General features: G+C 29.4%; 1 protein-coding gene across 1 annotated transcript in view; it reads left to right on the top strand.

Moving 5' to 3' along the window:
• The window catches only part of LOC136982882 (piezo-type mechanosensitive ion channel component 2-like), a 128143-nt gene that overhangs the window by 73365 nt on the left and 37827 nt on the right, over positions 1–16951 (top strand). The window contains 7 exon segments of the mRNA XM_067279433.1: positions 2160–2252; positions 2318–2483; positions 5126–5157; positions 5160–5310; positions 5752–5809; positions 7826–7925; positions 9831–9990. Coding sequence (XP_067135534.1) covers positions 2160–2252; positions 2318–2483; positions 5126–5157; positions 5160–5310; positions 5752–5809; positions 7826–7925; positions 9831–9990 — 760 coding nt within the window.

Here is a 16951-nt window from a genome sequence, read left to right as displayed (position 1 = left end):
CATTGATTGTGTACAGTCTTTTTTTGATCTTTTTGCAAATTCAGCAATTGATTTTTTTCATTTACCTGGATAGAGATTATCCTCTGTTGCTTTGTAGCCTTATTTTAAAACACTTACACTATTTGTACACTTGTATACATGAAAATGTGTCATTACATGTAGTTTTTTTAAGCAGATTAAATGCTTTTGTGATGTTTTTATCATCATGTTTAATGAAAAATTTAATGTTGATTCACTGCTACCACTGCATCACTCAAAATTCTAATGGTATACACCTTTATATGCCAATATTTTGACATTTTGTTCCAGTTCATCTGAATACATTTTCATACTGCATTTTAAATAAGTATTGGCATGATCAAGAAAATATTCAAATGTATGTATATTTCATTATTACAACCATTGCTAGGTGATAGTAAAGTCAAAAATAATCTGAACTTCTGATAAGTATATGTATGTGTATTGCTGATGTTTTTAAAGTGAATAAAAGTCCATTTTTTACATTACTATCAATAAATATTTATTTTAAATCAGCATAAAATTGCTCATTTTTAACTTTTTTTTTAATAAGAATTTCATTTTAAAAAAAGAAGTATTGTAAAACATAAAACTGTAGGAATATAATGAACACAAATTTATTTAATATTAATATAAAGAATGTCTGTTTATTTCTTAAACTGAGAAAAAAATAAAGCAAAAAATTTAGAAAAAAAATATAAAATTTTGTCTGAAAATTATGTTCTCACAACAACTAGACTGCTTACCACAAATTATGAAGATAGGAAATTTTTATCCTATCATTACCAAGTCATCTATCAAATCATATATAATCAGAACACTCTAAAAGAAAAATATAAAGACTTGAAAACCTACAAATTAAAGATCCCATCAAGGGCTTGAATTATGTTTTGTACATTAATTGTTCTTTCTGTATGTTTGTTATGGTACATTTGTATTTTGCTTTGGACATTTGAAAAAGGCTAATGGCTACAGTGTTGTAAATAAAGTATTAATAGTTTTTAAGATATTGCAATGTAATGTAAATAGTGGACAGAAGATGACAATCAAAATAATAAAATGTAGATCCTTTTAATAGGCCAATGTTAGTTAAAAATTCAAACATTTAAATAATTTATTTTAATACATTATAATTTACTTAGACGTACTATCAGATTTCATATATGAGATATATACAGATGCAAGTGTTGAAACCGGAAAACTGTGTTCACAATAATATATTCATACATGCAATTCTTTCTAAAATTAGAAAATGAAGAAATAATAGAGAGAGGATAGAAAAACTGATTGTATAAGGTTAAATACAAATAACAAAACAAAACAAAAAAAAATTGATCACCTGCATTGCTTTTGGATGAAGATAATTAAGTCCTTACTTGATTTCTTCTTTTATCAGTTTTTTGAGTTGCATGCCATTATCAATAGTGTCCTTCCTATGAGAAAAAGAAACAAACTACTACTGTTTGTTTCAGGAAATGCTTTATATTTTTGTACTGCTTGCAACCTTTGCTAGTAATTTATGAATGCACTCCATTTCCTTGACAGATTTTGTTCCTTTTCTTGGCTTCTGATCACATACCCCTTTTCTCTTTTATTATATCCTGGTCCTTCTCTTTTTGTTTGTATACTTTTCTTGCATGTTAATTTAGAACATTGTACTTTTTAATGCAGTCATTAAAAGATTCTTCAAATTTACTAAAAAATATACTTTATTTTGAATTGAAATATTTTATATTTCTTACTATTTACTAATACTGTTAAGTAAAATTTATTTCACTGCTAAAGATTTGAATGAATTTAGTGATATGAAAATCAATTTTTTTGCCAGTGTTGCATAGAATAGTTAACTTATTTTGATGACATTTTCTTTAATTATTAGTTAGTTTATCATGTGAATATAATGCATCATAGAAAATAACATGAGTATCTATTGTACAAGTATAAAAAATTCCAATATTATACCTATAAGTAATGAGAATAAGATTTCATTTGAATTATTGATTCATGAAATGTGGATCATGGAAGGAGTGTTGTTTCAAATTATTCCATATATTTATTATTAGAAATATATAAAAAATATATTTTTTTAAATTGCTAGCATTATTTATTCTAAATTTACTTTTATGTTTGATTTCTTCTAGAATATCCGTGGACTGATTTAATAGATTCGGGTACTAGGGAATGGCTTTATCTTCCTGACAAAAAAGAACCACCAGAAGTATCTAAAATACTAGGTAAAAATAATTAATTAATACTAGATATTTATAAATTTTCATCTAAAATTATTTTTATTTTTTAGCGGAATTTTTTCAGCTCTTGTTTGCTTGTTGTCAATTCTACGTATTTTCAATTGAGATGAGTCCTAATGCAGAGAGTTACAAAGGCGGTAGTAATAAAGAAATTTCAAATTTGTTATTTGAAGAAAAACAAGAAAATCTGGTAGCAGATTTTGTTACGTTTACAAAGTTAGTAATTATTGTTAATTTTTTTTATATTAACTTGAGTTATTTTAATTTTATTTTTTAATCTTAAGTTAGCTATATTATTTTCCATTTTAAAAATTTTTTAAAGATTTCTTTTTTTGGAAATTGCTTGTGTGTGAAAATACGATTTTATTTTATCAGTACATATGAAAAATAATTTTCATAGAGTGAAATAATGTTTTTTTTATATGTATTTAAATTAAAGAATGAAAATAATACTAGATATTAATAATAATTAATTGTTAATAATTAAATTTATTCCTTTTTAAAGGATGCAGTATTATGAATATATTTTATGCAAAATTACATTGTTTCACAGAATGAATATGCAGAAAGAAATGCAAATTGCAATTAAATACAGAAATTCAATTTACACTTTACAATTTATTATACAATTGAATCCTCGTATTTAAACAATGGTTAAGATGCAGTTATGAACATTGAGAATATTATAGTTTTTGTCAGAAATTTAGAAATGCAAGGTCTTAATCTTGTGTCTTGGTGATGATCAACTAAAATGGCTGCTTTAGAAACACAGAAAATTTTTAAAAATTGTCCATTATGTTGTTTCTTGTTTTTGGACTCTTAGAAAAAATTAGAATTGATTTTAGAAAAAACAGGTTGAAACAAAAAAGAATTAAATGAGTGTGAAAAGAGAATTATTATCAGATACATGAATTTGAGTATGTCTGTAATAAGAGTTGCCAAAAACTTAATAGCCTTTGAATGTTGTATACAACTTCCTGAGCTTGTGAGAAATGTGGCTTTAAGCATTCACTTGGGCAACTTTGTTACTGTGTGATAAATGAAAAAGGATCATCCTTAGGAGGGAACTTAGTACAAAAGCTGGTTCTACAAGGAAATTAGCACAAAGAGTGGCTATTGGAATATTGCAGCTAACTATTATTCTTTATAAAATTTATTAAAAATTTTCTAGAAGTTTGTTATTCTAACTATAATTAAATTTAATAAATTTTTAAATAACATTATCAAAATTCATTTTTTCTTTTTACACTTATGATTTTTTTTATTGATAAGATAGAATCTACAGTTTTATCATCCAGTTTTGCAAATTATAACTTAAATATATGATAATTAATGTAATAAAAAAATTATTTTTAAAGCATTGAAAATAATAGGTAAGTTATTCAGTTTCTGAAATTTTCAAATTTTATCTTTTAATATGTTTAAAAAAATGAACATTACATTCATATAAAGTCATATTGAATACTTCTGAATATCCACTTAAAACTGAATGAAGTTAAAGAAATAAATAGAACAAATACAGTCGACTCTGCATAAGTTGACACCCCAAGGGGAAGTGGAAATGTGTCGAGTAATCCGACGTGACGACTAAAGCAAAGTTGAAAAAAAAACCAAAAAACTACAATTAATAAAATACAGTAGTATAGGCTTACAATACATTGTTTCCTCCATTTACAATTACTCTGTAGATGAAAAACTGAAAAATTCGTTACGTGCTCAAAACAAACAACACTAAACTGTCTTGACTTTTTTTTTCAATGATCACGAACACCTTTAAAACATCATCTTTGCAATTGTCAATTGTTGGCAAGTAACGTCTAAGGGTTCTTAATGCCTCTGGCATGAGAAAATGCAAAATTGGATTCCGGTGTGAAGTTGATATAGATTGTATATTTTCTTTTTGTTTATCTGTTATTATTTTATACATAAAAATACGTAAAATGTTAAGGCATTTTTATTAATATGTATATATATTAATAATATTAATGTATTATTATATTATTAAATATATTAATTATATATTAATAAATAAATCGACTCCCCCTCCTGAAAAAAAATGAGTTCACACCACACATGCGGAGTGAATTCATTTTTTTCAGGAGGGGGTGACGACTTATCGGAGTGTGGGACAGCAAAAGTATGTCGACTTATCCAGTGATGACGAGTTAAACGGTGTTGAGTAAACTGGAATTTTTTAACATTAATGCCTATGTAAGTCGGCCGGGACTACAGAAAGCTGACTACTTAACCAATGGTGTCGAGTTATTCGGGTGTCGACTTATGCGGACTCGACTGTATAATTTACACATTTAGTCTTTACTTTGCATCATTCTTGAAATTTCAGTGTTAAATATAAGAGAATACAGATATAAGGAATGAATCAAATAAAGAATGGTTTGTGTTTTCTTATATTTAAATATTATATCAAGTTTCATTAAATTTCCAGAAAATATCAAATTTATATTAATAATCAGTAAATAATTTACAGGATAACAATGGAAATACTCTCAGATTAAAGATGTAATTCTGTATTTAACATAAAATATCTCTGAGATGAAGAGAGGGGGGGAAAAAATGAATTTCAATTTTTACAACAATATTTGAACAGTCTTCAATTTATATTAGTTAATGTATTTTCAAAATAATAAAAAAACAGAAAAATGTAAAATGAAGAATGATTCAGGATTTGACTTTACGGAAGATGTAATCCAAAATTCTATATAATGCAATAGATTAAATTCTCCACACTCCTAATATAGATATTTCTGTTACAAATATGTATAACATTTAGCAGATAATGATGATATCTTAATTACTTTATACGTTGTTTTATTTATATTAATTTATTGTTATTTTAGGTCTTATTTAGACATGATAAAAATTGCTGTATTTTCTCATCATATTGGATAACATTAGCACTTTTATTTTTTGCTGGTACTGTAAGAATTAATTTATTTGCTATGGGTTATGTTTTTGGATGTTTTTTCTTTTTGTGGAATGGACAGGAATTGTATTTGCAGCCTTTGAAGCAGTTATTACAAATGTAAGTAATGTTACAATTTGTGCATAATAACTTAATGTTATTTTGTTGAGAAAAATGAGAATTAAAAACTTTACCAATCCAAATTTAATTATAAAAAATATAGCATTGAAAGTGAAGATGATACACTAGCCACTGAGATAACTTACTGGGCTAATTACTATACCTTTACCGGGGGGATTTTAGAACACATTAATGGGTCATCCTCAGGCAGTCGAAAATGTATAAAACCCATGTGTGCGTGTATATATATATATAATAAAATTTGGGATTCATTAAGGTTTGCATATAATATATATTATATGCAAATGAATTTCAAAAAATCAAAATATGCAATATGATTAGTCCATTATTCTATTATACATAATTATCACAAAAGTATTTTAATATAATTTATTTTTGAAAATTATTTTTATATTAAATATTTTTAAAATATTTTTTTAGGTGGAATTATCTTTTATCATACAATGTATTTGTGATATTATTCGAGACAATACTACAGGTTAATAATTTTCTTACAATAAAAATAATTATAAAATTAATAATACTGAAGTAAGATTTTCAATTTTTAATATTATTTACAATAATTTTAATTTTATTCTGTTTGTATACTAGATGCATGTTAATATTTTATTTATTACATGAAATTTTTAAATCTAGATAATATAGAACGATTGTTTAATTTATTTTTAATTTCTAATATATTATTATAACTGTTGCATCTTTGATACTATAACCATTTTTTTTCTTTCCAACTTCCTCAAAGTTATATAATACATAATTAATCTATATGATGATAATAAAGATGTAAGCTGGAGAATATTTAGAAGAGAAAATTATTATTATTGAAAAAAGCAGGCAAAGGCTCTTGCTCAACTTTCTCAACACTCAAACAGGAAGTTAAGGAGCCCATTAGGAAGTTTGATAATTTTCAATGATACTACAATATAAAATTAAAATAATAACAAAAGCTTAAAAGGAGTAATTTTGTTGAATTATGATGATATCTCTATTTTAAAAAAATATTTTGGTTTAAAAAACATGACACTGGCTCAAAGTTAAAATTGTGTGTTGTGCCATTTATTACAAGTTTTATTAAAAAATTATTTTCATATTATTAATTACTATAAAAAGGCAAAAGGCTTAATTTTGAGAGTATTTACACAAGACCAAAACAATACACCGACGATACACGAGACCACCGACAATACACGAGACCAAATACCGAATCTTGTACAAGAAATTTTCCCGACAATATCACTGGATGGACAAATAGGTTAGAAAGAAAGGAATAAAGGAAATAGAAAATATAAAATATAAAAACGATATAATTATATATAAAAATATACATTTGAAGCATGGCGTGTAGCCACAAATGAATAAATTTTCATTAAATCCAATCCCATCTGGAACACAAGTTTTTAAAAATATTGTGAATAATGTGTGATGCTAACGAGCAGTAAGAAGACAAAGAGTCGAAAATAAGAGAAACAAAACACGATGACTTTTATTTTCTTCGCTCATTAATAAACAGGATACAGAGGATACCAACAAACACCTTTCCCACCGACAATACACGAGACCAAATACCGAATCTTGTACAAGAAATTTTCCCGACAATATCACTTAAATTATAAAATTAAAACTAGTATACAAAACAAAGAAATAAAAGAAAGAGAGAATATCAAGAATGGACAGAAAAGAGGGCACCCACGACTAGATGACAAACCTACCGGCCAGGATATCATGGTGAAACAGGGATCGGCGAACACTTTCACTTTTTTTCACTCTCCAAAATACAGTTCAAATCGTTCTTGTCTCTATCATTTGGTACTAGGTGTACTCGGGAGACTCCGCTATCACTCCTTCCAACTCGAGTTCCCGCTCCAGAATGACCCACGTGTTCCTCTTTCTCCCCTCAGGGCTGCACTCACTCTTTTGTTTTCAGGGGTGAGTCATCGAACTAACAAGGAAAGGGTAAGAGCAATAAGTACATTCCAGGAAGAATGGACAAATAGGTTAGAAAGAAAGGAATAAAGGAAATAGAAAATATAAAATATAAAAACGATATAATTATATATAAAAATATACATTTGAAGCATGGCGTGTAGCCACAAATGAATAAATTTTCATTAAATCCAATCCCATCTGGAACACATGATTCCCCTCTACCTCTTTATCCCCTTGATGTTAGCCATCAAAATTTAAAGCATCAATGCCACCTATATAAAAATAATTCTATGACACACACAGAATTTGGAAGGGTTTATTTTCTTTTGGTCTCCTTGAGTGCCAAAAAAAAAAATGCAAAATAACCGTGGAGTCAAAATTTGACCAATTACCATACTTTTCTTACATTATGCACAATAGACAAGAAAGTAAAAATATATAAATTTTTATTTTTAAAATAAACTAAAACTAATTTTTCGTTACTAATCCTATTGTAATAAAATATCTGTTAATTTCCTTTTACAATCCAAATGTTCAATATAAATATTTATCTAAATTTTTATAACAGGGAATCAGTTGTTCCACTTATTTTTTAAAACTGTATGAAAATCACTGTTGGATTATCAGTTTATTAGGAATTGGGTGTTTAAAAAGAATTAAATATTCAGGTAAGGATTCTTTAAATTGTAATTTTTGTATTTATTATTAATAATGTTTTAATAATAATTTGTTATTATTATTAATAATGAAATAACAGTTAATTTTCTTAGAATATAAAGCAATTGCCATAATTTCATGCTGATAACCCATGAGTTATCTGTCTTTAAAAGTCAATGTGAAAGCAGATGTAAGTTATACAATGATGTGTTATATGCTGATTTTAAAATTTGATTATAAACTCATCAGACAGGTTATTCCTATAATTTTTTCAAAAAATCTGGGTGTATAGTGAATCATTTTGTGCATACACAATTCATATGAGAAATATCACTTTGCCAACCAATCACAGATAAGTACACAAAATTCAAATGTTTTAAATTTAAACCTTTTAATTGGTATTCTTTTAGTCTCACAAACAAACACAAATGAGCAATATGGAAATTCTCATTTTTCAAGTTCTCAAAATATTTTTAATTAACTGTATTAAATTAATAAGTATAGTGTGGTGATGCAAGTCATTGAAGACTACATGTTATAAATAAAATACATTGAATTACCTTTCATTTTTGATGTATGATCACAAAAACTATTTATTCACTTTTATTTTAATTTACAATATCGAGCCATCTATCACCCTTTCTTAACAATGCTCACCAATCTCCCGACAATCATGAATCCCAAAACCATCACGTGTATAATCCGTTTCCATTATCTTAAATTATTAATTAAAACTAACTTACATTAGACTAATACTATTACTACTAAAATTAGAGAAGGTAAAGAAAGAAATTGTTATTATGGGATCTCTTTGCTTTGTTCTGAAAGTTGGGCACTTAAGGTGACTATCACAGTTAATAGGGAAAATTTAATCTCACCATGTGGATACTCTTTGACAAGATGAAAATTCCACTCACAACCTTTCCTCTATTTTTTGATATCACAAAATCCAAGCACCACTCTCATATGTCTCTACTGTGTATATCTTCTTTTCATTGCTCCTTCCCCTTCATTGCCATGTGCTTCTCCCCTCACTCTCTTGAGAAGAATTACCAAAAATTGTCTTCCTACATTGTGACGTCGGCCAAAATGCCCCTTCTTGCCCAAAACTTGCCAGAAACAAACAATTAACAGTAGAAAGGGTTGAGCAGGGGAAAATGATAGAGTTAGTTTAATAGATGAAGGGAAAACATATAAATCAATTATTTACTTAATAAAACATACATATATACATTGTGGGGCTCACCACAATAGCATTTACAATAATTTTAATAATGTTAAATTTAAATATTTCAAAAAAAAACTGTAAATATAATGTTTAATTAAATGTAAGAGAAATAATTTACAAGTGTCTAGAGAACGTAATGGCTCATCACACTGATTGGTTGCATTTAACTATGGATAACCATGAAACTCATAAATATTTATATTAATATTTTATTATTTTCAGTATTTACTGTATATAATTATCAGTATTCTTGTATGTAAATTACCATAAAATACATTCAGAAAGATTTTATTTTATTTACATTACAAGAAGTGGAAATGAAATGACTACCAACTTTTCATTATCTCATGTTTAAAATAAAGAATTAATTAATAAAGAAACATTTTACATATTTCATTTGTTCAAAAAAAAAAAAAAAAAACAATGGCTACACAGGCCTGTTTTGCCCTTGGGCCCCATACAGTCCTAACAGCTTTGTCTATTATACAATGAATTATGATACCAAGATATCAAATGTAATGAAAATTTTAAAAATAAAAACAACATACCAGTTACATGATTTTACAATATCTATAATTTAGTCTCTATTAAATTTATTTTCTTATTGATTTTATAATTAAAGCTTTTATTGCAATCTATTGTTAATTTTAATATAAATCTTTATATTTTTCTCTTAATTACAATAAAGATGCAAGGAATCCTGAATGTGAAGTACCTGTTAATGAAATTGGCTTTTTATGGGATGGCATTTGTTTTGGTGCACTGTTGCTTCAAAAATTATTTTTTAAAAGTTACTACTTTGAGCATGTTGTAAGTGAAATAAGAGCACAACACATCCTTGCTTCAAGGTAAAAATCTTTGTTCTCTGTTAGATTTAGTGTTAATGTAATAAATTAGGTAAATAGATGTTTCATATTTTTCACTTCATTTATTTTAATTATCTTTTAATTAAAATAAATAAAGTGAAAACTATGATGACTATGAAAAAACTACACTATAGAAAATATCTAATTAATATATCATTAAACTTTTTGTGCAGTTGTCTTATTTGTGCAATTATTTCTATATAAAAATTTTCACAACTGCAAATTTTTATATAGAAATAATTGTTTGTTTTTGTTTGTTAATTTATAAATCCTGAATCTGTGGCAAGATTAATTTGTAAATATATCGGAAGGTTTTTAGTATATAGTGTAGCTAGAGCAAATAACAGAGTCCTAAGAATTGCTCGGCATTGATAAAATTAAAAGTTTATTATTTACAGTTAATACCGATAGTTTCCAAAGAAACAATTGTACACACTTATTAACTAGGAAAATACAAAGATACTTGGGACTACCCGTAACAATATCGCCAATTGATCCCCATGTGCCGACAAAACAAAAGACTTATTCTAACTTATGTCTAGCTTAACTATAACTTAACTAAATTTACAAAATAAAGGGCCCTAGATCAAGATGAGGTTGATAAGAATTAGAAGATTTGATTTTCGATAGAAAAAAGAAGGGTCAAAAGGATGACTGGCAAAAATAAATTTCGATTCCGTTATTGCTGAGGGGTCTTCTTTCCATACTCACTGACATCTAGGTCTTCTCCTTCACAGCTCTTCTCTCCAAAAAGTGATGATTTTGTTAAGACCCTAAGGTTAGGCCGAGGTCTACTGGTCTACAAAAAAAAAAGGAAAAGGAGTCGGCTTACAGAAAACGTATTTATTTGTATCTAACACCAACATGGAAACATAAAAACTCATACACGAATTCCCTTGCAACCTCACGTGTCTAGAGTATGATTAGCATGCGTACAGCACCTTCACTCTCCTTGTCCTTATTTAACACGTAACGGTCTTCACACAATCCCTACACTAACAAGTGTTCCTTAGAACATTGAACTCACGGTGACTCCGTAACTACAATGACATCTAACCGACAATTATCCCGCGTGGAGGAAAAAATAATTGTTTGAGACGATTCCTAGACCTTCCTACGTCTGTATTGATTCACTTTACTTCGTTAGTTTCTCATACGGCTCCAATGGAGTTCAATTCTCATCCTCTTCTCCTTCGTTCTCAGGAACTCTCCGATTCTCACTCACGTGCTCGCTTTATGTCTCTCGATGACACCGGTCCAGCTGAGCCGGACGAAGTTAGGCCTCCGAAAATCAGGGAAAAAATGTGCCTTTCCACGCCTGGACCTTCTATTTATACAGTTCTCTGCTGCCGTCTCCCATGTGATCCTTCGGCAACCAATCCAAGGGTCCCTTTTGCACGCATCTCTCAAAGGTGGTTTGAAAAAGGGTCACGTGTCGTCTATGAACAAAGAAAGGAAAGCCTGATACAATAATGACGTGATAATAATAATCCAATACAATAATAACGCGATAATAATAATCCGATACAATAAAAGTAACGCGAAGTTATGTCCAATGATATATATAATATATACACATACAAAACCGAACAACCAAAAAGTGGCGGAGCACTACAATTTTTCCCACTTTCGTCTTTCTACTCTGCCAGTCCCCTGTGTGCCAGTCCCCTTTGACTAATCCGGTGTCACTCCTTTTTCCCCAGAGACCCATCAGACCATTGGGTCAACCAATTACAGTGAGGTCAAGAGAACAAAGGCTGGAAGTGAAGTTTTTGAAAGAAAAATGGTGGAAGAAAAAGAAACAAAAAGAAAAACAAGGCTCAACCAAGCCAGAATAGTAAAGCAATTTGCTAAAATTTTATCATAACATGTCAGAAAAATTCAGAAATTTTTTTAAGACAAAAAAAAGAATAAAAAGTATTTTTTTAAATTACATTCTAGTTTTTCTTGAATATGGTTATTATATTTAATTTATATAGATTGAAGTTTCATATTAAAGTTGTTTTAATAGATATAGGTTATTGTGAAATCCAAATTTATTAATAATTAAATTTAATCTTATTTACTTAATGTAGCAATTACAGTGTTTTTTTTGTGTTGTTGCATACTTTATAGTTAAGCCCAAATGGCAACTTACATGAACATTATCTTTTATTTGGAACATGCCATGGTATGATTGGCATTGCATGGATCACAGTGGAAATTAAACACTATTCAAGTTGCTTTGAATATAATTTTTATTTATTATATTTTATCAATTAACTATACAAGGTTCATGGAATTCTATTATTATGATAGACAGCTTACAAAATTTATCTTCCATATGTCAATAGAGTAGTTCAGATCCAGTGGCGTGCCGTGACATTTGATGATAGGGAAGCTGTGTTTCTGTAAGAAGCCGACTTTCAGGGGCAATCAATTAATTGCACGTCAGGGCCCGTTTGTATTCGTTTGTTCGATAAGCCAGTAAAAACCGTATACTTCTTTAAATGTATTTTTAATAGATTATCTGATGTACTTAATAAATAAGAAAGTTCAATATAATTACCTCTGTTATTAGATTCAATAAATTTCCTATGCCCTCTAAATGCCAATTCTTGCTTTGAGAAAAAACATATAACATCTATTAATTTAGATATACCCATTAATCATAATTATCTTGTTATAATTTTCAATATTTATTTTATATTGTCTACCAATGTTAAATTCTATTCCTTTTTGATTTCCAAATTGCTTCAATTTTATGAAAGAATCGTCATATCGTCAAAAATGTTATCATCAAAATGTCGAAATTTTTTGTCGACATATTTATATTTAATTTAGGCATTGGTCTTTCTCTTTTAATAATGTTTTCTTTTTCATTATATGGTCTTGAGCCAAAACTTTTTTAAAATAAATTTTTGAATCACTAGCCACGATATAAGGGCTAAAATTAAAATTATCAGAAAAACTTACTTGGTAAAACAAAATGTGTGATGAATATACATGCCTAGTACAAAAAATTATTCAATTGTATGAATATACTTTTAATGAAACTTATAATTAAATATAACTTTGTGAAGAAACGTACATAAAAATAACAAAATATTGTTTACTTTTTAAATCTTAAAACAATCCACTTAGTGAAATAGCTCCCTACGAGTGGCTAATGAATGGAATCAGAGACGGTCCAGGTAGGCGTGTGCGTGCCAAATCTCGAGGGTGCCGATACCGGTCAATGTCAACTGACTCTTTTGTCGCATCACTAGTATATCTCAAAGGACGCGACAGGGCTGTTGTAGATTTTAAACGTTTCTCACCATAGCTGTAAAAATCTAAATATGTTAAACTTAACAGATTGTCCGTCGTTCATTTTCTAACTGATTCGTTTTAGGACCAAGTGTTCACGGAAATTTCCAAAATTTACAACTTTTCGGTCATTCTCATTGAACTGGAAAAATTTCTGTCTTTATTACATCTAATATTATGAAGAGAACAGACCCCACTGTACTCGGCAAGAGATTGGTTCGGTTAAGCTTTTGTTTAAGTAAAATTTCGGCTCTTTCATCAGAGTTTTTTATTTATGTTTCTAATTCCCTAATTGCTTAATTATTTAACTACTACTTAAGTAGAAATAAGTCGAAACTAGTTACTTTGTACTTTTTTTTTTTGTAACTCTTTCCGCCCTGTGGACACTAAGAGGGCCTCTTATAGCATGCCCATTATGGGTTCGGCCAGGCCCACAATGGGGCGGCCGGGTGGTGAGGGACGGGGCTCGACATATCCGGATGCACCACCCCTCAAAAAATTCCTGGGGATTTTTCGACCCGTCCGGATTCGATCCCGGGTCCCCCAGGGCGGCAGGCTGCTAACCTTGACCGCTTGGCCATCCGGCCGCCTGTTACTTTGTACTTGGATATCAGTAGTCTTGGGAAAGAAGTGGAAAGAAATTTTTATGACAACGGATACATAAATCATAAATTTAAGGAAAATAAATTCTAGAGCTTTTTTTTGTACCATTGTACGTCTCATTCATTAAATTTGGTTGTAAATGATGCTGCCAAAGTAACAGTTAATTTTTTAACACTGTACTAGAATTGCACACGTTTTTTTCTGCATCCCCTTACAGATGGGACATACTAAGAATCACCAGTTTAAGATTGAAATCCGTAAGTAATATAAGATGGGAGAGCAGAATAAACGCAGAATAAATATATCAAATATTTTAATGGATTTTTTTTTTAAACTCCTGTCAACTATACAGAACTATCATAAAAACATGCCAGTAAATTCCTATCAGTTGGGTTAAGTTATAAATCTAGTCTACAGTGGGCAGGTTGCCCACTGTATATGTTATAAAAAAGGTTTTTTTATAACATGGGCCAGAATAAATTTTACGTTTTTTCCGCGGGCCGTAGTAGTTAATTGACGCCTTCTTGTGACTCGTAATTTTTTTAGTCTGCAAATATGAAATAAATAAATAAAAAGTTAATTACTACATTTATTTCTCTTATCGTTTTCGAAAATTACAAAGAATTGGAAAAATAACTAATTAATAGTTATTTTTCCAATTTAATAATCTATTAAAGATCTCGCGGGCCGGATAGAAACTTTTCGCAAGCCATAGCTGGCCCGCGGGCCGGGGGTTGCCCGCCGTTGATCTAGTCTACTCATGATTCACATAATCGGGCGAGAGCGGCCGAACATCTAGCAGGCAGGCAACTAACAGCCCACAACCAGTCCAGGATATAAAATTAGAAGCTTTACGCGTGTGTTGCTTCTACCAGCTAAACCGGGTGCGGTTGGTGCTCTGTAAACTGCATGTGACAATGCCTATATAATCTGGCTGATTGGAAACTGACCCGGTTTCGACACTCCTTCCGCCACCGAATTATTCGAATATACAATAGCAATCTTATTGTTTTTTTCACATGTAGTATAGAAATTTGTAAAAGATACATAATGCAGTTATAATAAAATATTAATTTTAATTAATGCAAAGTACGTTAAAATATGAAAATTTATATTTTATAAAATACAAGGGAAGGTCATTGGAAGGTAAAATCGGCGCTTCCATCGCTTCCAATGACGGCACGCCACTGTTCAGATCAATGTCACTAAAAGATGGCATTGGTGTAACTTTTATTTATTTTTGTTGCTTCTTAAACCTTTTCTTCTAAAATTTCAGGCTTTATTTTTCTAGCTCTTTACTTGGTTTGCCTTAGCATTTCCAGGGAGAGGTAATGAGATTGGTTTGGTTTATCTGGAAGGGTCATTGGGCTGTTTTTGAGACTGTTGTCAGGTCATCGAAAAAGAGGACAATCCATATCCATTGGGGATATATTACACCAAATTAAGAGTGACAGCAACGACTCCCACCAAGTAAAAAAGTCACTTTTTAAAGCCTAAAATTTTTCGGTTTTTTTTTTTTTTTTTATTAATTTACATCACATAAGAAACTCTTATTGATATAGAATTTATTATTGGATGTGGATATGCATTTCGGTCTTAATGACCCCTCTTCGGTCCTTATTTTTTATACAGATATTAGCATTCAATTATCAGCTAATATATGTATAAAAAATACTCTTATTGATATAGACTTTATAATTGTGTGATGAAAATTACTGAAGAAAAGCCAAAAAGTTTTAAAATTTCAAATTACATATTATGTATGTTAGGTTCAAAGAACGAAAACTCTCCTTGAGCGGAAAAAAGTCCACAACGCGTTGTGGTTTCTTTAAATCATCCACAATGCAATATTCATGTCGTGGCACTTGTAAAAACAGCCACAATGTGTTGTGACTAACTCAAAAGACCACAAAGTGAAATTCATGTCATGGTTTTCTTGATATTTGACCACTAAACATTGCAGTGATTAAGAAAAGCCATAACGTGTTCTGAACCTTAGCTGATGCAAGCACAATAGAGGATCATACGACACAGTGGTTTATAACTTTAAAATATGAGTTCTAGCCTCAAAACGTTTTTATTTACAATTTTTATTGCTGAACAACATTAGTTCTACTAGTTTTCCTAGAAATTTAATTTTCATACTTAAAAATATTTCAAAGAAATAAAATATATTGAGAAAAATACACTTTTGGGTTTTTTGTTTTGCTTAAAAGTGCTAAAGGTCAAACTACATGTACTAGTAGATGCTTGATGTATTCTACACGATGACATAAAAATCAGCTGCTAAAGTTAAAAACCACTGTGTGACGGATTTATTATGGTTAAAAGCCACAAGTTCTGGATGTTAACTAATAACGAGGTGATGATAAGAAATTAAAACTTTCTTTTTCATTATGATTTATTTATTTTCAATTATCTTATATAGCAAGTAGTATAATAAATAGGTAACAAAATTATGGAATGTTACTCTCAGAAATTGTAAATTCATTACGAGCATAAAGTCGATCAAGAAGACCTTTGTTCTTTAACTGATAGAGACCTGATGGATTAATACTCATAACAACAGCTAAAACATTTCTGGGAGCTACATGTTCTCTATCAACATCAGGCACCCTAACAAAAACATTTGAACCAATTTCAACTGCAGGAAATTTTGAGTTGGATAGTGAAATCAAGTGAAATCATTTTATGTGCTTGTTTCTCTAGGTCAGATTTGCCACATTTTCTCTCAGTATTGATGCTGTTCTTTCTTAAACAGAGCTTGCAAGTAACATTTGCATCAAATCCCTCATTCTCGTTGCTTTCTCTGCAGATAATGTGAACATATTCATGACATTTTGTGTTTATGTACTCATGATGTTCAGAATGGCTTTATGACATTTCTTAATCATTGCAACACAGTGGTCAAATATCATGAAAGCCACAAATTTTGCTTTGTGGTCTTTTTGAGTTAGTCACAATGCATTGTGGCTGTTTTTACAAGTGCCATGACACAAATATCACAATGTAGATGATTTAAGTGTTGTAGATGATTTAATTGTTCGGAAGG

This window comes from Centruroides vittatus, unplaced genomic scaffold, assembly GCF_030686945.1.
Source record: "Centruroides vittatus isolate TY-2023 unplaced genomic scaffold, ASM3068694v2 contig_874, whole genome shotgun sequence".
Classification (NCBI taxonomy): domain Eukaryota; kingdom Metazoa; phylum Arthropoda; class Arachnida; order Scorpiones; family Buthidae; genus Centruroides; species Centruroides vittatus.
This window is presented reverse-complemented; position numbering and strand designations above follow the sequence as displayed.